This window comes from Podarcis bocagei (assembly GCF_964188305.1).
Source record: "Podarcis bocagei genome assembly, chromosome: 13".
Classification (NCBI taxonomy): domain Eukaryota; kingdom Metazoa; phylum Chordata; class Lepidosauria; order Squamata; family Lacertidae; genus Podarcis; species Podarcis bocagei.
Window position 1 is genome coordinate 36,048,907 of NC_138138.1, and position 21,036 is coordinate 36,069,942.

Consider the following 21,036-nt stretch of genomic DNA (forward strand, 5'->3'; position numbering starts at 1 on the left):
ATTAAGTGTTACATACTCTCTCTCTCTGTGTGTGTGTGTGTGTGTGTGTGTGTGTGTGTGTGTGTGTATTACATGCATGTCATAACTGAAGGACACATTTCACTCAGATTTCTTTTTTAAAACCTATTACTGTGATGGAGAGTGATCTGGTAAGAGAGATGCCAGCTACGTAGCTGGAGGTACAGGGTCCCTGTATCTTCCACATCTGCTGACAGGCAAAGAGCCAAAAATGGTGCAGTTCCCCTCCCCCACAAGAGAACGCAGCTCTACAATCCACTTTGTGCATTTGATGTAGCAGACTTGCTGACAAAATGGGCTGTAATAATTTGATTGTTGCTCCCTCAGAGAAGGCCTGAACCTTGTGCAATTTTGGAAACGCACAACCAAATTTCCAAACATTGTTTTTAAAGCTTAAAAGCAGCTGCAGCCTGCAGGAGAGGGGAAGATTGGGTCAGAGCAGTGAGACAGAAGCAGGCGGTGTTCGACTTAACAGATGGGCAACAGAAGTGGGTTCTGTGATGAGTTCTAAGAGGCTTATAGTGCAGAGCTGGAAAGACAAATTCCACCGTCTATCACCCAGTGGTTAGAAGATCTCACTGCTCTTTCCACGTTCGAGCATATGGTTTGTAATCATCAATTTAATCCAGGCACCTATTTGGAAATTTGGACTCTTTATATAAATGTATACGCTTAAAACTGGATTGAGGAAATATTGTGTCAAGGTCGTGTGGCAATGGATTGCTTTTTCCAATTGTATATTATTAGTATTCTTTTTCTGTTACAATTGCAAATTAAAACCTCAAGGGGTGGGGGGAATTGGGAATGTTTAATCCACTTCTCTGCACCATTTCCCCAGTAAAAAACCCCTCTCTTTTAAAAAGGTGTGGGCCACATAATCCCTTTCATCCTCTGCCTAAAAAATGTCAACAGAGAGAGTGAAACCACCTGATCAACAGCCAAAGCAAATGGGCATTTATTGATTCAATAACCATGCTCATGCAAAGCAAACTAAGTACCTCAAGGTATTTGCCTATCCTGTGAGAAGGCTTTGGATCAAAAACTCTGCTCCTGGAATTGGCCGCCGCTTCTGTAGATAGATATTCCAACAACAAATCCACAGAAATCTAGATAATGCAGATTACCAGTGCTAACACCATAGAGCTCTTGAAGGCCACTTTCTAAATTAATGAGTGGTAACTTTGAGAAGGAAACCAGAAAAAAACACTCCCCACCCACCCGCTTCCTTATTGTGAAACTTTTTTTTCCCTGGTTACATGAACATAAATGTTTCGTGCTATCCCACATGCTATTTGTCACTTTCCACATTCAGCTTCATGGGAAGTACCGTATTTTTCCATGTATAAGTCTAGATTATTATTTTTAAAAAAAGGTTTAAAATTGGGGCTCGTCTTATATACGGGTAGTGCTGAGAGGTGTTTTCTTAATTTGGAGTCCCCCAAAATAGGGGTCGTCTTATACGCAGAAAAATACGGTATTCTTGGGCTGTAAATGGCCCCCTCCCAAGGCTGCTAATCGCCTTTCTGGAGGCGGGGGGACAGGCACAATATTTCTACTCATCACTGCTCAAGGCAAGACTGCAAGAAGCTTGGATAGGGAGCAATTTTGACTGTGTAAATTCCAGATTATTGGCTCCCCCCTCCCCAAACCGGTTTACCCCCAACACTGCTACTTCAAGCCAATTCAGTGACACTCACCACAGCTTTATGGAAGACTGTGTCAGGAAATCCACTCACATATCTTCCCTATTCAGGTAGGTAGCCGTGTTGGTCTGACACAGTCGAAATAAATTAAAAAATTGTCCAGTAACAAACTTAGTTGGTCTCTAAGATGCTACTGGACATTTTTAAAATTTATATCTTTCCTAGTGTGCTGTAGTGGTTAAAATGTCAGACTAGCATGTGGACAACCAAGGTTTGAATCCCCCCACTCTGTCATGAAGCCCACTAGCTGACTTTAGGCCAGTCATTGCCCCCCAGCCTAACCAACCTCACAGGGTTGTTTGGGGGATTAAATGAGGAAGGGGAGAACCATGTATTTGGAGAAAAATGGTGGGATATAAATGTGATAGATAAATAAATAAAATCAGGTATACTCTGGCTCAAACAGTGTTTCTCACCTGAAATTTGTCTCTGTAGGCTCCATGATCATTGGTTCTGATGGTGAGAGTACAAGCTTAACAAGCAGAGTAATAACAAACAATAAACCTTGGAGTAGCTCTGAAAGAACCTCTCTTGTGTTTGTTTTTTTGATTGATGGGATCTGTGTGCAAAGGACATATATCAGTCTGAACCAGAGACTGACTGGTTTGCGCATAATGGCAAGCCATGGTTTGTTCTGACAAACCACAAACCATTAATTGTCCAACAGTCAAACAAACCATGACTTGTTTCTCCAGTTTAGTTTTTCAGCTTCTTTTGTTTGGTGCTTAATGAGCGTCAGGGGTGGGGTGGCCAAAACAAACATGGGCTGTGTACATTGCTGTTCCCTCTGCATCCACTACACTCCCACTGCTATTTTGGGAAGCAGTCTATGCACAATGTTAGCCACAATCCATATCTTTCCTGTGTCTACCCTGTTGTTTTTAATGAAATATTGCATTTTGATGCATCCCCCCCCCCCTCAACCAGCTTTAATCCAAATTGGGGTGGAAAGAAGAACCTAGCTGGATTTTAAGATGGTAAAGAGTATGCAGCCATGGTTAAGGAAGGGTGCTAGGTTTGCACATAACACCAAGCCCTAGTTAAAACAACCCAACATACATAAGTCATCAACAAACAATGGCTTAAAATTGTGGTTTGCTGGCAGAGATCTGATGTGGGAGCATCTGCCTATCTTTTGACGAGATTAAACTGTGTGTTTTCATTTTGTATTTTTATATTGTGGACCGCCCTGTGAATTTTGGCTTAAAATTTGTGTGTGTGTGTATAAATGAACATAATTATTACAAAGCATCAATAAGTCACTCCAGTGACCTCTTTCCAAAGGAAATCAAACCCCCAGAACTTCTCACTGCTCAGAGAACTGGAGTGAGTGTAACTGTTTGTTACAGAGGATTCTGGGTATTTTCTTGGGAGCATGCACCGTTCCTGACTGGTACTGGCCTGGCTAATGTATCTCACTGTTGCCTTAGGTGAACAATGTACACTACCAAACTCTCCAGTAGCTGCATGTTGTAATGGAAGACTGGCAGCAGCAGGCAAGTCGTTTTAGCTCGCCTGCCTATAAGCTCCCTGTGAAACAGTATGACAACCACTGACATGGATTTATTGATTCATTTGAAAGATTTCTTGTCTACCTCTCAACGGAAGTTTTTGAAACACGGCAAAAAACAGTGCAATTAAGCAATTTTTAATACCAACATTTTGACATTTTAAACCAGCCAGAAACTGCACATCTGACGGTGAAAACAGCAACTAAAAACAAAAGTAGAAATAACAATTAAACGTGAATAAATGAACTACATTAACTAAATTTAGATAAATGAACTACAGCTATTGTTAAAAAGCCAGAAAGAAAAACATCCTCTTCACTTAGTTACAAAAAAATATTTTAAAAGTTGGGAGGACACAACCACTGAAAAGGCTCTCTCACATTTGAAAGTGGTGGCACCCTCGATAGAGCTTCTGATGTAGATACTCTTACAGGGGTAGCCAGTGATGTCCACTGCATGCTACTGGATTACAAATGCGATCTGACCCAGCCAACATAGCAAGTGGTCAAGGGGGACAGGATCTGTTATCCATTGACATCTGGAGGGCACCATGTTGGCTATCCCTGTCTTAATGGATTGAGCAGGAAGGAATTTTTAGGGAGGAAAGAGCTATATGAAGTATTACGTGGAGTGTTAATTCCAGATTATTGTGGAAAAGCAGTACCTCAGCAGCGCTACAAGGCTCTAATGCAGAAGGAGCCATTGATATGAATGGCAACCAGTATCATTAGCCCCATTTTCTAGTCTTGCTCCCCCAACACACACACCCTATGGCTTAGCCTATCACAGGGGTAAGTTCAGATATGAGAATTTTGTGGTGGTTTTCCTGATTATAACACTAGCACTCCTGCCCTGTTTTCTAACGTTGCTTTCACACTGCTGTAGCTTTTCGAGCAATACGCTGGCATGCTGCACTAATTCTTTTTCACACCAGTGGGTGAGGTGTGATACAACAACAAATGTCATTGGACATGAGGCCGCTTCCCCACCCTTTCCGCACCTGCGCACTTCTGTCCCCCCATGATTCACGCATGAAAATGGCACGAGAGAACTGTATGCTGGTAGAGTATCCCCAATTTCATCACTCATCTCCCACAATTTTCTGCATTAACAGGGTTGCAAATGGATATCCCCCACCCCGAAAGCAATTAACATGGAAATGAGTGCTAAACTGCCCTTAGATTTCCAGAGGTGGTTTTTACGTCCAGTGAAAGCTCAAATATAATGCAGAAATCAACCCTTGGGTCACTGGGGCTTGCGCAGGCGGGTCTGAAGTTCAGCCATCATGCTGGGGTGCATAGGCCCAAACCTGGGGAGGCAAAGAGAATGAATGAGCAAAGTGAGGCAAAACTCCGAGGTTAACTCCTGGGGTGGTGGTGATAGGATATTCATATTTACCCAGAAAGCCTTGGGTTCTGCCTGCGTGGTGTTTGTGGTTGAGCTGGAACCTCCTCAGCTACGCTTATCGTCTCTGGCTGGGTCTCCACTGGCTGTCTCTTTGTGCTGGGCGCCCGCCGGATAGAGCTCTTGCGGCGAAGCAGCACCCGCTCCATTTGGTGACTTGTATCCAGGGCCACGACCTGCACAGGAGAAGTGAATTGGTTAACTCCAGAGTCCTGGCTCCCATCGTGCTCCATTTTTATTTTTATTTTGCTTACCTTAACTGGGAACGTCCCAGCGATGGAGGTAGTGCACACCATGGGTTCTTGCTGCCGGCTGCTGTCCGTCTCTTCTGTTTGCTTTGTCTGGACTCTAGCTGCTTCCAGCACCTCTTTGTCAAGAAGACCACTAGATTCTGCCGGCCTCTCTGATTCTCCCTCCTGGTCACTCTCCTCCAGCCATTCTTCTCCTGGAAGTTCTTCTGCTGCCTCCTTTCTCACAGGTTCCTCTTCCTCCCTCTGCTGGGCCCCTTCTGTCTCTTCAGCACCTGCCACTTCTTCCCACTGACCACCCCTGTTCTCTGCTATTCCCTTTGGCTCCCCATCCTGCCCTTCCAAAATCACAGCAGTTTCCCTTGGCTCCCACTGGTGGCATCTCCCTGCCTCTTCTTCCTCGTCCAGCTCCTCCTCCTGCCCTCCCTCAGTTTCTGCAGTGCCCAGCATCGTTTGCTGAATTTCTTCTTCTTCGGCTATATCTAACTCCTCCTGCAGGTCCTCTTCCACCTCTGGTTCTTCTTCCTGTTCCTGCTTGACCTCCAGCTGTTGACCATTTGCCATCTTGACCTCTTCTTCCTCCTTCTCCAGCCCCCTGTGGTGAAATCCCACAGCCCATGTCTCTCCCTCCTGCCTTTCTGCTTCTGGATCTTCTTTGTGTTCCTGCTCGACCTCCAGCTGCTCATCTTCTGCCATCTTGGTTGCCTCCTCCAGCCCTCGCTGTTGTACCTCCACAAACTGTGGCCAATCTGGTACCCTTTCCTGAATCCCCTTATACCAGAAAGTTTCTCCCAGTTCCTTTTCCTGACCACAATCAGTCTCTCTTGTGCCTTCTACTTCCTCCTTTGGCTCCCACAGATGGCTTCTCCCAGCTTCAGCTTCTCCTCTGAGCATCTCCTCCTGGTCTTCAGTCTCTGCCCTGCCTGGCACTGCTTGTGGAATTCCTTCCTTTGCAACCACCATATTGGTTTCCTCCAGCAGGTCCTTTTCCATCTCTGCTTCGTTTTCCTGTTGTCTCTCAGCCTCTAGCTGCTGTCTCTCCACCATCTTGACCTCCTCCTCCACCTCCCCACTGAGCTGAAACCCCACAGCCCTCACCATCCCTCTCTGCTCTTCTCCCACAGATAGTGCCCAATCTGGTGCAGTTTGCTGGATCCCGTCATACCACACAGTTGCCACTTGTTTTTCCTCCCTCTCCTCTGAAGTCTCTTCTCCCTGCCCTTGTTCCTCTGGCTGTTTGCCTTCGGGCTTCTCTGCTTCCCCATGCTGATGCTGTTCTGTATCTGCCTCTTCTTCTAGTGCCCCCTGCTGCTGAACTCCTCCTATCCAGCTGGTTCCTTCTAGCTCCCGCTGATGGAGTCCCTCAGTAGCAGTTGGCCCCTCCACATCTTTCTGTCTGATGCTGCTGATTGCAGCTGCTGTGGGGCTTGACTTTGGAGCATCAGCTGGGAATTGAGAGGACTCTGTGGGGGAGAAATTAGGAAGGTCACATTTACAGTATTTATGTATTTGGATTATGTATTTGAATTATATAGCTCCCTTTGCATAAGCCACAGGGCAGCTTACAACAAAGCAAATAGATAAAAATGCATACAACTGATGAACCAGGATCTTTCAAAAACACGTAGCAGTTATCACTGAATCACAAATGCTAATAGCATTCAGGTCTCTCCTCCTCTGAACACCCACCAGAAAAGAGGAATCTTAATGGCCTCAGTTATGATGGAGTTACAAATACTAGGAGTTACTGCTGAAGGGGCTCTTTCCTGGGTCCTACACTATGAATCTCATACTGTGGTCACACAGATCTTGGTCTCTTCAGCTCTGCATTTGAGCACCCCAGAACCTAAAGATATTGGTTTCTCCCCACAAATATACACATTCCTATATTATTGTTTCACCCTGAAATTAAGGATGTTTTCTTATTGTAAAATATTTTTATTATCGTACTTTCTTGTAAACTGCAACAAGGCTAACAAATTATCATCATCATCATCATCATCATCATCATGCAAGATCTTAGAATAAAACATCATCCCCAGTAACAAAGCACCAAAAAATCTGAAGTTATACAGGACCATTAAACGTTCAGGGTCACTATCAATAAAAACAATAGCAGAGAAACATCAGTGCATGCACAGTGCCCAATATAAATATATTGATTTCTCTTTCCAGGATGAGCCATGGGTCAGTAGTCCCAGTTCTGGAACCTTATTCAAATGGCATAAATTAGCCCAGGAATGTGTCAATGGGAAAGATGGAGGTTTCTCTGCTCATATGCAGACGGTTTTATCCTCAAGACTGAGCAACCACAATCGCTTCCCACACATTTATGTTTAGGATGGAGACTCCAAGCTAAATCAAACCAGGTAGCAACCCATGCCTCCTAGACACACCCATCGGGCCCTCCACAGTGTGACTTTGGCACATTCTAGAATTTTCCATCACCTGAGAGCTTTTCCTCAGCCTTTTTCTGTCCCTCAGATCTGTTGGGGAACTTGGAAGGTTTGTGAACAGACTCTGTCGCCTGAGCATAGTGATCTGCTGCTTCTGATGCTGCCTGGATTTCCTGGTTGGCTGGGGTTATCTGAAAAAGGAAGGATCATGGTGAAGGAGAGGCGGAGCTTAAATGACTCTTTCCCCACCTCCTCTTTTCCAGCACCTACCTCTGCAGTGAGCGAACCTTCAAAGACCTCCAGATGTCTCCTTGGAGGAATGTCCCTGCAGGGAAGAGGGGGAAAGGGTGAATCCAGCTGCTGTGGAGACCCTTCCACTCAAGAGGTAGAAAGCTCCAAGCATAAATAGCTCCCCCACTCCCACCTCAGCCAGTGGCTTCATTACCCAGAGTGTGCTGTCTCCACTTCCCCGTCATGGCTGCTGCCTCGGCTGCTCCTATCCCTTCTATGTCCTGACTCTTCTGCTCCTGGGTAAGTTTCATCTCCAAGCAGGTAAGTGGTGAAGGACGAAACATAATCCTGAAGATGGGGTGGAGCAAGGGAGACACTGAATGCAGATGGTCTGTTGAGCAAGCCAGCAGACGCACCCACCTCCCTCCACGTAAGTCATGGGCCCTGGAGCCCACCCCAGCTTGGCTGACGACAAAAGGGGGTTTCTTTACCAGAGCCCGTTGCAGGGTCCCCAGCAGCCGTTGAAGGTGCTCCATCGGACATCTGGGTCAGGTGGAGAGGAGGTACAGCAGCTTCTCCTTTCTCCCCAGGGAGGGAAGTAACGCCGCCGTCAAAGCTTCTGACCACATCCTCCTCCTCCCCTTTGCAACTCATTGCCACAGTCCGTTCTGGCTTTGCACAACTGTTAAAAGCAGCACACCACAAACTTGATGGAAACAAGAAGCGTTGAGAGACAGTCAGTGTCAAATGCCGACTAAATCAGCCTCCAACTCAGGGGAGTGCAGAACCATAGTTGGAGAATTTAGTCCATCTTGTTCATTAACCCTCCCTTTTTTACTTTCGCCCACATATCAACCCTTCTAAAAAAGAGAAAGATTCGCTCTCTCTCTTGACAATTTAGTGGCAACTTGACCTGAACCCTGTGCAATGAACTTTGACCAAAACACGCCCTGGTTCTTTCCCAACTTGTGGAACAACCCACAGCAAATTTCAGGGTGGGGTTCTGATTAATTACAAAATAGAGCAGAGATTAGCGGGCCATTAACACCATTACAAGTAAGGCTGCTATTTAGTCACTCATCTGTTTATTAGACCATTACGATCATGCCTTCCCATCCCAGAAAAAATACCTTTAAGGTAGCTAGCCATTGTTACAATCATAAAAATTCAGGAGGTTCGAAGGGAGGGAGGGAGAGAGAGAGAGAGAGAGAGAGAGAGAGAGAGAGAGAGAAACCAACTAACCAACCAACCGAAGGAGCATCAACAAATCAGTTCCCAAATGCCAAATGATGACAGAATGATCCAAGGCCATAGCAGCCAAATTCAGTAGGCCTGCACGCACACCGTACATTTAAAGCTGTAGCTTTATCCTCGCAGAGCTACAGTCCTCAGCAAGCTAGTTCCCAGGAGATGTGGGGTGTGTATGTGTGTGCGTGCTTTAAACGTATGGTGTGTATGCAGCCCCAGGTGAGGCATCTACATTTCTAGGTAAGAAAGAAATGAATGGGAAATCAGGCAGCTTCCAGACTGTTGCTGTTTTGCAGGTGGGATTTAATCCCATACTGGCAAATTCAGGTTGCGTGATTAAAGTTGAGCTAACGCTCTTTCTCAAGAAGCTCATCCGCCCCGCCAATTAAAAAGGAAGGTGATGGGGAAATGTACTCAAAAGTGTGGGATTAAAACTTGCTTGATGCAACACTGTATGATCTCCCTCCAAAGGAATCAGAGCGAATGCTCAGTCTTTGTGCAAACAGATCGGGATGAACGCTCCATAAATAGCTCACCTGGAAGTGACCTTCGGTTATTTCCTCAGAAATATGGCTCCAACATAGGATTAGACAAATAAATGGAAAAGAAGAGACTGAGAGGAAATATGATAGCCATCTTCAAATATCTTAAGGGATGTCACATGGAAGACAGAGCAAGCTTCTTTTCTCCTGCTCTGGAGGGTAGGACTCGAACCAATGACTTCAAGTTTCAAGAAAGGAGATTCTGACTAAACAGGCAGAAAAACTCTGACAGTAAGAGCTGTCTCCCCTAGGGCAGTGGTATACTCTCCTTCCTTGGAGGTTTTTAAGCAGAGGTTGGATGGCCATCTGTCATGGATGCTTTAGCTGAGATTCCTGTATTGCAGGGGGTTGGACTAGATGACCCTTGGGTCCCTTCCAGTTCTATGATTCCATGTTTCAAAATGCAGGCTAAGGCTATCAAAGGCTACTAGTCACAATGGCTATGCTCTGCCTCCACAGCTGGATATTGTGTGAAGCTTCGGCTACATACACACAGCACACTTTTAATGCACACGACTTTCTCCAAAGAATCCAGGGAATTGTAGTTTGCTAAGGGTGCTGGGAATTGTAGCTTGGTGAGGGGTAAACTACAGTTCCAAGAATTATTGGGGGAGTCATGTGCTTTAAATGTACGGTGGGTGTGCAGCCTAGAATGCCTGAAGAGTACTAATAGTTACAGCTCCAAATCACTCGCATATATCTTCTGCAGGGTTGTGTTTCCTGAGAGGAACCAGTTAAGAATAACATCTATTTCCTCTGGCCTGAGTGCAGAGATAGAGGTCACAGATCAAGGAAGCTCTGTAAACGGCGTCCTTAAAATCAAACTCATTGTTGGTTTGTACAATATAAAGATCCGAGAGAAGACTTCTTCAATCCAGAATCTTTAAACAACTTGCAAAGGGCCATTTTCTTTAGGAATGCAGGAAGGATTCCAGCATCTAAATTAAAAAGTGGGACTTCCTTTGCAGTTGATCTGGAAAAATATGGGTGGTACAGAGATCCACAAAGCTGTAGTCTGGGAATGCCGCGCTGTCCCTCAGAGAGCAACCAAAACCCCAAATTCTGAACATAGTAGGGGATAATATTTTTTCTCTCTTTCAGAAATTTACCATGTGGAGCAAAGCTCGTCCCCTCATCAGAATATGCCCCCCTATTTATTTATTTTTTGCCCTGGTCTGCATGAATTGCATGTGCATGAAAGGTCATGTATTTAAGCTCAGGGTAGCAAAGCACAGACAGATTTATAAATTCATGTGTATGTGACAAATTCCAGAGGGGCCATCAGGTTTGGCTGCAATATATTGTAATGGATTGTTCTGAAGTAATTTCAGCACCAGATTAAAAACAAAATTTCCCCAACTCCCCCTGCCCGCCCGCCCGCCATCCTGTCCTGTATTTTGTCAGAACAAAGTTGGTAACCCTACTTGGGATGACTGGGCCCCCCACGCTTTTACTTACTTTTTTAAATGTTTCTGTTCTGGAAGGTACTAAGGAGTCTGTTTTGTTTCCGGCTTACTTTGTGATTTTTCTCTGGTGCTGTGGTTTCTGCTATAATTTTAAATATATACATTCTACTGTAATTCGAGTGTTTTGAATGGTCAGGATAGAGGGATGCAAATGTTTCAAAATAAAATACATGGCAAAACTCCGCAATTGGTCACTCCATTAAAAACATGCATGCTTTTAACAGAGCTCGTATAGAATGCCTAATTTAAAATGATAACGAAACGATACAATACGATAATCTTTATTGTCGTTGTCCCATACAGAATAACGAAATTGAAAAAATCTACATCAGACATTTTAAAACCAACAAGCCTGCTATCCCAACTATCCCAGCCTGGTTAACCCCCTTAAAACTCTGATACCCCATAATTAAACACAATATACTCCCACAGAAGCTACTTTACACTGCGTTTAAAACCAAAATCGCATTTGGATAAAAACTGTTTCTCAGGCGGCTAGTCCTAGTCTTTATAACCTGTACCTTCTTCCAGAAGACAGAAGCTGAAAGAGATCATTACCGAACCTGTTCATACTCATCTGCACCTACCCGATGAATAGCGTTATTGCAATAAATTTCTGACAATCACGCTCTCCCGGGAGAGGAGATTGTTGTTGTAAAGCAGCCATGTATATTGAGGGCAAATCTAGCTTCATTACACCGGCTTGTTTGCCAGCGTGTGCTTGCGACAATGGATGGCTTTATCGGCAGGGCACACAAGTGAGGGCACTGGGAGCAGGAAATGGCATCAAACCCGGAAGCAAAGTCAGGCGGCACATTCAGCTTCACATGACAGCCGCTTAAGAGGAAGCTTCTTGCATCTGTTACGTCTAGATATACTGAGAGGGGCGGTGATGGCCTAAAGCTACGCGGTGATGGTCTAAGGCTCCGATTTCTTAAAGGTACAGAAAGAGAGACTGGTGTGTGCAAGAGGGAGAGGATATCTCAGTGTAGTTAAGAAGTTTCTAGGGCAGCTATGGTTTCTGTTTTTATCTATGCCCCCCCCCATTTTTGTTATAGGTAGTCGCCCCCACTACCCCATTCTGCCCTGCCTGCCATGGGACCTGCTGGGAGTCTGTGGCATCACATCCCGAGTGATTCTGAAGGTGAGTCTTCTTTGCACCCATCTCTCACCCCCCCTTCCCATTCAACACCCCCCACCCCCCACCCCGTTTTCTTCTCTGACTCTGCTTCTCTTCCACCCCCTCAAGAAACAGGGGAAGATGAAGATGCCTCACCCCCTGCCGAGCCCGAGACCACCCTGGATGCCTGTAGCCAGTGGAGGAACAACGTGGGCTTCTGGTGAGGCGCCCTTTGCTTTATTTCCACAGTTTTTCTAGGCTACGTAGCATGAACAAAAGCAGAACCTCCCTTCTTATTTTATTTAAAGCAGCTTCTTTGTGGCGTTATTTCTTGCACAATGACAGCTCGATTAAAGTTACAGATAGGTAGCCGTGTTGGTCTGCCATAGTCAAAATAAAAAAATTCCTTCCAGTAGCACCTTAAAGACCAACTAAGTTAGTTCTTGGTATGAGCTTTCGTGTGCATGCACACTTCTGTGTATCTGAAGAAGTGTGCATGCACACGAAAGCTCATACCAAGAACTAACTTAGTTGGTCTTTAAGGTGCTACTGGAAGGAATTTTTTTAGCTCGATTAAAGTCAGGTTTGTCTTTCTATGCATTGGTGCATTTTGCTGTATGCTCTGTTGACACTAAACGGATCAGATTTCCTTTTCTTTTGATCTCCTCCCTTGTTGCATCCTCCACATCTGAGCATATTGCAACATACTGGAGGGCTGTGTGGGGCTTGCTGTAGCCGGATTTGTACGAACTCTCTCACACACCCCTAGGGAACTGAGGGTGTGGGGATGCCATTCTGGGCTTTCAAAAGGGACTATAGTCAAAAGCAGGGGTCAGCAAACTTTTTCAGTAGGGGGCCGGTCCACTGTCCCTCAGACCATGTGGGGGGGGGCAGACTATATTTTTTTGGGGGGGAATGAACGAATTCCTATGCCCCACAAATAACCCAGAGATGCATTTTAAATAAAAGGACACATTATAATCATGTAAAAACATGCTGATTCTTGGACCGTCCACGGGCCGAATTTAGAAGGCAATTGGGCCGGCCCCGGCCCCCGGGCCTTAGTTTGCCTACCCATGGTCTAAAGGCTCGATGCAGCAACCTTGCTGAAGCTAGGCAGAACTGAATCTGGATGGGAGGCTGCTTGGGAGCAAGGAACCTTATATATGCCCCCTTGAACTCTGGCCTGGATAAAAGGCAGAATAGAAATGAAAGAAATGATATGATAACACTGACTCTCCTGTCTTGCATTTTTGGGTGCTCTGACTTGCCTGCTTTCCCCTCCACAGGTTGCTGGGACTCTGCAACAATTTTGCCTATGTGGTAATGCTGAGTGCTGCCCATGATATTCTCAGCCATCAGAAGGTGCCAGCAGGCAATGGGACTGAGCCAGTGAGTATTCAAAGGAGAGGAGTACTTGAGTGTTTGTGTACAAAACAGAGCAAGAAACAGAAAGCGAGAGAAAGTATCTGAGCCTGGATGAGAGAGATGAATAGAAAAACATCTGTATGCCAGATCTGGTGCATTAGGGCCTACACATGCAAAGGACTGTGGACTGTGGCAGAGGGTGCATCACATGTGTGTACGAAAGATGAAAAAGGATTATTTGGATTGGCACTCCACTAAGGCTGGCTCTAGCACTTGATTAGCCAGGGCCTTTGGATATTTGAAAGGCCTCTTAAGATCAAACTACTCTAAGCAGAGGGGAAATTTCAGGCAAACGTGAAGGCAAACATCTCAGAGCGTTGGATCTGACTACAAACAGATTTGCTCTGTAAATTAGTGGACTAGTAAGTGGGGAAAATACAGAGCCATTCAGATATTGTACGTGGCAAAGAAGGCATTGGCATGCCCTTACGCTGCTAGTGAGCACATGCACTAATCGAGAAGATTGTGACATTACCCAGTGCTAACTAAGATGGCAGCAGTACGTAATGGCACTCTCCACCTGGGCCTTGCAAAATGACCAGGGAGCCCTATACAAACCAGCCATGCTGGTTACTGATATTGGTCATAAATATGAGCAGTATGTTTGACAATGCCGTTTAGTGGTGCTAATATTGTACTGTTTAGTGTTTAGAATAGGACCAGGGAGATCTGGGTTCAAATTTCCACACAGCCATGAAGCTCACTGGGTGATCTGGAGTTAGTCAGCCTAACCTACCTCCCAGAGTTGCTGTGGAGATAAATGGTGAGGGGAGGGTAAAACCATGTTACACTGTCCCTAAACTACTCATTGATGGAAAGTTTGACTAAAAGCATAGTAAAGAGTGTCTGAAAATCTGCAAAGGTCAAACTAGACATGACTTCTAACTGCATTTTTTGAATCCTTCAGACTTCAGACTGGTCATGTATCTTTCTTTGCAAAAAGCAGCTCCAGAGAGCCCCTAATCTTTCCCCCCTCTCCCCATTCCAACCCCCCCCCCAAAAGCTGATATTTGCCCCTATTCTAAAAATCAAGAAAATGGCAAGGGAGAGAAGGGTTAAAGCTGGGTTGAGGAACCTGTGACCCTCCAGTGACCATGGTGTCTGGGGCTGCTGCGAGTTGGAGTCCAACAGCATCTGGAAGGCCACAGGTTAAACCCTGCCTCCCCTCATACTGCAGCCCTGATTGGGATTGTGACCCAAGTATGGAACCCCAAAGTGGGTCTTGAGTCCATGGAATGCCCGATGGTATAAGTTATACTTTCATACTGGAATGAGGAAAATCTTGGAAAACAGATGGTGAAATGATGGCTGATGAAATTATTCTCTCCTACATTTAACCTCTTGTGCCCAATTGCTCCCTCAGACTCCCCCCAGCGTTCCTGCAAACGCTTCTCGTTACGACTGCAATGCCATCTCCACGGGGGTAAGTGGCGGGTCCAGGGTGATGACAGGGGCAGGTTTGAGAGTAGGGCACCATCTACTGACTCACTCCCATCTCTTTGCTGCCCCCTACAGGCCGTGCTGTTGGCTGACATCCTGCCCACCCTTCTCATCAAATTCAGCGCACCATTTTGTATCCACTTGCTCCCATATGGGTGAGTTGGCTCAGATCGCTGGAAACGTCGGCTGGGTAGATACCAAATTCCCTCGTAATGCAAGAGGGAAATTGAAACTTATTTGCATGTGCGATGGACGTACAATTTGGCAAAGTGTATTTGGAACAAAATCGTATAATCCATGGAAAATATAAGATGTTAAATTACATTATGTACATGCAGCCTTTCTGTTAACGTATACGAGAAAATATCTTGCCTCGTTATTGTGAAGTAATATCCAAGCCAAGAGTTGCTGGGAATTGTAACTGTGAGGGTCAAACCACAGAGCCCAGAATTATTTGAAGGAAGAATGAGCTATGAATGTGCTTTAAAGGTATCGTGTATAAATAGCCCTGGTAGTCACGAGGGGTTGTCTTTGTATGTGACATATGGGCAAGAGGCATAGCTGTCAACTTTCAGATTTGAAAATAAGGGATTAGCAGCCTCACCTTTCCCTGGAACAGTCTACGGGATATCTAACAATCCGGGATAGCTGCGGGAAGCAGCGGGAAACAGCGCTGGAATAAGGGAATTTCCCGCAAAAAAAGGGAAGGTTGACAGCTATGGCAAGAGGCTTTATGGTTAGTTCAGGCCTCATCCATTTGCCCATCTTATATCTCACCCCCCCTCCCCTCACCCCACCCCTCACAGCTTGCGTGTCATCATCTGCGTCATCACGGCCTGGGGCAGTTTCCTGGTGGTGGCCTTCTCCACATGCACAGTCCAAAGCCTTGCAGGTAATAACCATCTTCACGGGAGATGGGGTTGGTGGGGGGGTGGGCAGGCAGGTAGTCCTCAAATTATGGCAGGGAAACCCAGGGAGCTTGTCCTCCTTCTTATTTATTGTTACAGCCTCTTGGCAGCTGTTTTTTTTCATGCTTCGAAGGCACAATTTGACTAAAATTGTGGGGAGCAAGAACATGAGGCCTTCGGGTTTTAGATTGCACCACCCATATCTTTCCAGCTGTGATTTGAGCATATATGATCTCTCGCTTTAGAATTTCTGCCTCTTAATAGCGAGCTCCGGCGGTGAGGGCCAACAGAAAACAAGAAGGAAGCATCAGCATGTTTTGTATTGACTGGGTCTTTCTCCACCTTCTAATTGCTGTAGGTGTCGTGCTGGCCAGTATTTCATCTGGCCTGGGTGAAATAACATTCCTTGCGCTCACGTCTTTCTTTGACAGGTAACTAAAGGGACACAGTGGCTGCAGGATGGAGATTTGGTAGTGGGGTCAGATGCATTACTTGCTCAGTGGGTGCGGTCTGTTTCTTTAGATTAGGGATGGGGAACCTTTTTTGTCTTTGTTTCGTTTTCACTGTGAAGGCTGGATATGTATTTAATTAAACAAACATGCATACTTATCTGATAATAATAATAAAAATCGGAAAGGCCTGATGTATGGGGGGGGGAGGGACAAGATTGACAGCTGGTCCAGTCTTTGGTTTGAAGCGTGAGTAGAATAAATTTGTGCAGGATTTGTCAGTTAGGTAATGACGCTAGGTCTGGGGGTGCTTTCTGGTACCCAGAAATCACCCCCATTATGACTCATGTTCTTTCTGCTTCTCTTCCCACCCCTCGCAGTGCCGTGGTGTCTGCCTGGTCTTCTGGAACAGGTGGGGCTGGCTTGCTAGGGGCGCTTTCATACCTTGGACTGACAGAGGCAGGCTTGAGCCCCCAGCACACCCTCCTCCTCATGACCATTGTTCCGGTCATCATGCAGGCCAGGTGAGGACTAACTCTCTCATATTAGGTATCTGCTTGTAGCAGTAGAAGTTTAAATGATCATTCAAGGCCCCTGGGCTCCTTGACCATCTTCCTCCCCGCTTTCTCTATAGTTATTCTTTTGTGCTGGCTCCACCCCCCGGGGCCCCTCGCTGTGGCTGGGGCAAGCGTCCACAGAAGTCTCTACGTTCTCCTTCCTCAACTCAGCAGCCGCTCCTTGAGAATAAAGCTACACTCCAAAATAGTAAGCAATCCCTTTACTGGCGGGTTCACCTTCCTGTGGTACCACATGTTGCATATAAGGGACAGGTTCAGTATTTATACCCACAATGCACCTTATTTATCTTAAGACTTTATCCCTGGGAAGAAATGCTGTCACAGCTTCTTTACCCATGATGCACTGTGCTCAAGCCAAGCACAAGCGAGTTGCTCACAGATATTGCTGTAACTCTTCATGTAATGTCTTTGGCACTTGTAATGTCCTTGGTACAGAATTTTTTCACAATTCTTCCAATAAGGTTGTTTTATGCTGTCTTGTTTCAACCGTCCTTTTCTTCCTCCAGAGGCACAAAGCCCTCAGCTCAGCCTGCAAGAAAAGGGGCAGGTGGTCAAGGTAAGAATCAGGCTCAGCATGTGGGTTTTTGGTTTTTAATATGAGAGAGGGCGTAGGGTATTTCGGAGCACATGTTTAAAGGTGTCCATATCACAGATCGTATCAGTATAAGTTTGCATGTAAATATGTCCCTATTCTAGAGGATATCAGGGTGAATAATGTGTAAAAGGGATGCGGGGAGAATGCTATCCAATTGCTAAACAAAGGCCAGGTCTCTGTTCTTCATGGAATTTATCTGGAAGCCCTTCTCACTGATCCCAGATGTAAAAGACATCATTGTGAGTTTACACCTCACTTTCCCAGCACGCTTAACAAACCACAGTTCCCAGGATTATTTGGGGGGGTACGCCTTGTTCTTTAAATGTATGGTGCAAATGTGACCCCAGTAGTAAAGGGTGCTGTTTGTGAAGCCTGCATTACCCAAGGCGACCATATACCTCTGATTGACTCATGGTTTCACGGCCTTCTCATGATGCACTAACATGTGCCTTCTCTGTTACTAGGGTCTCTTAAAATACCTCATCCCTTTAGCTGTTGTGTATTTTGCTGAATACTTCATCAACCAGGGCCTGGTGAGTAGTGTGAAAGTTGGGGATGGGTGGAGACTTCTTTACCAGGGAGGTGGAGCTAAATCTTCTGATCCATCGCCATTAACAGTCCTCCCCCACTTTTTGTCGTCTTCTTCCTCAGTTTGAACTGCTATACTTCCATAAAGCGCCATTTACTCACGCGCAACAATATCGTTGGTGAGTGAAAGTTTGGGAGGTGAGATGAGATGGGATTTTGGAACCTCTGTCTGACTTGGGTTGGTTGGTTAGAATAGAAAAGTGCTGGGAGCTAAAACTCCTGATTCCCCCTTCCCCCACCTCCTATAGGTACCAGATGCTCTACCAGGCTGGGGTCTTTGTCTCTCGTTCCTCCGCCACCTGCATACGGATTCGGCACATATGGCTCCTTGCGGTGTTACAGGTAAAACATTCCCCTCGCCAACAGACACCTGCATGAATGATTCCTTTCTGCTCTTCCAAGACATGTTCATCCCCCCATTTCTGTTGTAATGTTGATGTTGCAATCCAAGTATTGTGATCTTTCTCTGCCAGTGAGCGCGTGAGGTTGTCTTATACGGAGTCACATCCTTGGTCTATCTAGCCCAGTTCTGTAGAGTCTGCAGGGAAGCCTTGCTATCTGAGCTTCTTTCACCTGGGGATGCCAGGGACTGAACTTGGGCCTTTGTGTTTTGCTTCTGAGGTGGAGGAATGGGGTCACTCCTCCCACCTGCTTCGTAGGTGGGGCTATGCAAATGACTTGGAGTTTGGTCTGCTTCAGTGGGAGGAGACTCCACCAGTTTGTCCCACCTGCTTTAGAAGCAAGAGAAACTAGACTTCTGTGAACCTTTTGGAGGATGATCACACATTTATTGCACTGCAAATTGTCCTTCTGGATAGGCTGGCCTAGTCTCCTGTTGTGCCTTTAAGAACTGCCTGAGCAGCAGGAAGGAGCAGGCAGTGTTGCCTGCTAATGTCTGCAGAGCAGTGCTGAGTCTCTTATTTTGGTCTGTTTTGAAGTCCCCTACGCTTGTAACGTTTTCCTGTCCTGCTTATTCCCCATCACTGCCACCTTTCGCTCCTTTTCCCACAACAGAACAGTCGTATTGTTTTCTCCTCTACTTGCCAAGGTCTTGACATGCTATCTCTTTCTTCCCCTCTTCAACCTAGTGCCTGAACATGGTGTTCCTCTCGGTCGCTGTGTCCAAAATGTTTCTACCCAGCATCTATATAGTTTTCGCTCTGGTACTCTACGAGGGATTACTGGGAGGAGCTGGTTACGTGAACACTTTCCACTGCATCAGTGAAAAGGTGAGCTTGGTGGGGGTGGGGGGGGAGATGGTGGCCCAATGGGGAAGAACATTAATGGAGCACCCAGGAGGGTGAGACTTCAGTCACATGACTGAGGGGTAGAGGAAAGGCATATCACTCAGAGCTTGAGAGAGATGAGCATGAGGCCAGTTCCCTTATTTGGAGGGAGCAAGGAACAAGCAAGTGGACCTCTTTTAACCAGTTAGAGGTGTGTGTGTGTGTGTGTGTGTGTGTGTGTGTGTGTGTAAACACCTCTCTCCTCTTTCCCCTTCCCCTGATCCAGCAAAGCCTTTTTGTGTTGCAGAAGACACTTGGGGGAGGGAAGCAGGAAGCAGGTGCCTGGGAAGCTCAAAAGAAAGGTTACAGTGACTAGGAAAAGGTAAAGGGACCCCTGACCATTAGGTTCAGTCGTGACCAACTCTGGGGTTGTGGTGCTCATCTCGCTTTATTGGCCGAGGGAACCGGCGTACAGCTTCCGGGTCATGTGGCCAGCATGACTAAGCCGCTTCTGGCGAACCAGAGCAGCGCACGGAAACGCCGTTTACCTTCCCGCCAGAGTGGCACCTATTTATCTACTTGCACTTCGACGTGCTTTTGAACTGCTAGGTGGGCAGGAGCTGGGACCGAGCAACGGGAGCTCACCCCGTCGCGGGGATTCGAACCGCTGACCTTCTGATTGACAAGTCCTAGGCTCTGTGGTTTAACCCACAGCGCCACCCGCGTCCCGTGACTAGGAATAGTACCTCACATTTTCAGAAGACATAGTAGAGGATCACTGACTAATATATATATATATGTATTCTCTCTCCTCCTTCCTCTCTCTAAATGCAGAGCAAGCCGGAGCACCGTGAGTTTGCTATGGGAGTTGCTTGTATAGCTGACACGTTGGGCATATCACTTTCAGGTGCTGTTGCTATCCCTATCCACAATCATTTCTGTCGCCTCCCTTGAGGCCCACTTCCCAGAGGGACCAACATATGCCTTGACTTACCACATGCCTGTTCCTGAATAGTACATTTCCCAGTATGGAGGAGGGAAAGACACTGGGATGCATGTGCTTATGCCCTCCTCCTCTGGCTGTCAAAAGAGGAGAAAGGAGGCACGCGGAATTAAGGTGTCAGCTTTTGGCATTAATTTCCTCGTCTGTTTTGATTTTGGAGAGCATTTTATTTTAACTGAGCCTGAATGGGAATCTACTTTTATCCCATGTTGCACAGCAGTGGGAGGGCTTAATCAGAGCACACAATTGCAGATGGATGGGAAATCATGTTCTGCAGTTTGTAGGGGGGAAACATGTGAACGTTGCATACAATAGGTCACACAGCACATCCTTGTGTTGGGCAGAGGGAGCAGAGGAGGAATATTTAGTGTGACACTCCTAAGTAACCAGAAGATACTGCAGAAATGGGATGTGCAGCTGCATAAGTGCATTAATAACTATAGATAAATATGGAAGGAGGGAATGAAGATTGTTAGGGTGAGATGCACGCTCAATTCAGAAAGGGGCAAGGATAATAATTTTGCACAGTGATCAATTTCTGTCTCAAGCTCAATGAATAAACCAGTCATATTTCAATTATTGCTCTGTTGTTGCCCTTATTCAAAGATATACCAATTATGGTATGGGCTGATATGTTTGGGGAATTTGTTGAGACAGTGGCCAGAAGTAGTGAGTGGAAATAGCAAAGGTGCAGATTTTGGTTCAGAACATTATCAGAAAACTTCCTAATGGGAAGAGCTTTTTGACAGTGGGAAATGCTGCCTGAGGAGGTAGTGGTGTCTTTCATTGGAAATATTTAAGTACAAGGTGGACACCCATCTGTCAGGAATGCTGAAGTTGTAAGATTCCCGCACTGAGCACAGCTGGACTAGAGGATACCCAGAGACTCTTCTAGCTCTAAAATCTCTTCCCCAGCATATACATATTTGTACAG

General features: G+C 46.0%; 2 protein-coding genes across 6 annotated transcripts; one reads left to right on the forward strand and one right to left on the reverse strand.

The window, feature by feature from the left end:
- Positions 1 to 3,353: 3,353 nt before the first annotated feature.
- Positions 3,354 to 11,502, reverse strand: LOC308572618 (uncharacterized protein). 4 transcript variants are annotated; one of them, XM_081168820.1, is made up of 8 exons: positions 10,760 to 11,502; positions 8,003 to 8,193; positions 7,726 to 7,859; positions 7,551 to 7,605; positions 7,333 to 7,471; positions 4,891 to 6,347; positions 4,631 to 4,812; positions 3,354 to 4,541 (listed from the first exon to the last, which is right to left on the reverse strand). In XM_081168820.1, the coding sequence occupies exons 2-8, from the start codon at positions 8,045 to 8,047 to the stop codon at positions 4,478 to 4,480; spliced, it is 2,076 nt and encodes a 691-aa protein (XP_081024946.1). In that variant the 5' UTR covers positions 8,048 to 8,193; positions 10,760 to 11,502; the 3' UTR covers positions 3,354 to 4,477. The 4 variants fall into 4 exon arrangements, with proteins under 4 accessions (XP_081024946.1, XP_081024945.1, XP_081024944.1 ...); XM_081168819.1 differs by having other exon boundaries at positions 8,003 to 8,217; XM_081168818.1 differs by having other exon boundaries at positions 9,296 to 11,502.
- Positions 7,674 to 20,678, forward strand: CLN3 (CLN3 lysosomal/endosomal transmembrane protein, battenin). 2 transcript variants are annotated; one of them, XM_081168821.1, is made up of 17 exons: positions 7,674 to 7,811; positions 11,517 to 11,707; positions 11,826 to 11,911; positions 12,017 to 12,107; positions 13,177 to 13,279; positions 14,679 to 14,738; positions 14,831 to 14,910; positions 15,562 to 15,647; positions 16,022 to 16,094; positions 16,493 to 16,636; positions 16,747 to 16,877; positions 17,197 to 17,246; positions 17,750 to 17,818; positions 17,937 to 17,992; positions 18,122 to 18,215; positions 18,962 to 19,102; positions 19,934 to 20,678. In XM_081168821.1, the coding sequence occupies exons 3-17, from the start codon at positions 11,863 to 11,865 to the stop codon at positions 20,051 to 20,053; spliced, it is 1,347 nt and encodes a 448-aa protein (XP_081024947.1). In that variant the 5' UTR covers positions 7,674 to 7,811; positions 11,517 to 11,707; positions 11,826 to 11,862; the 3' UTR covers positions 20,054 to 20,678. The 2 variants fall into 2 exon arrangements, with proteins under 2 accessions (XP_081024947.1, XP_081024948.1); XM_081168822.1 differs by having other exon boundaries at positions 12,023 to 12,107.
- The last annotated feature ends 358 nt before the right edge of the window (positions 20,679 to 21,036 follow it).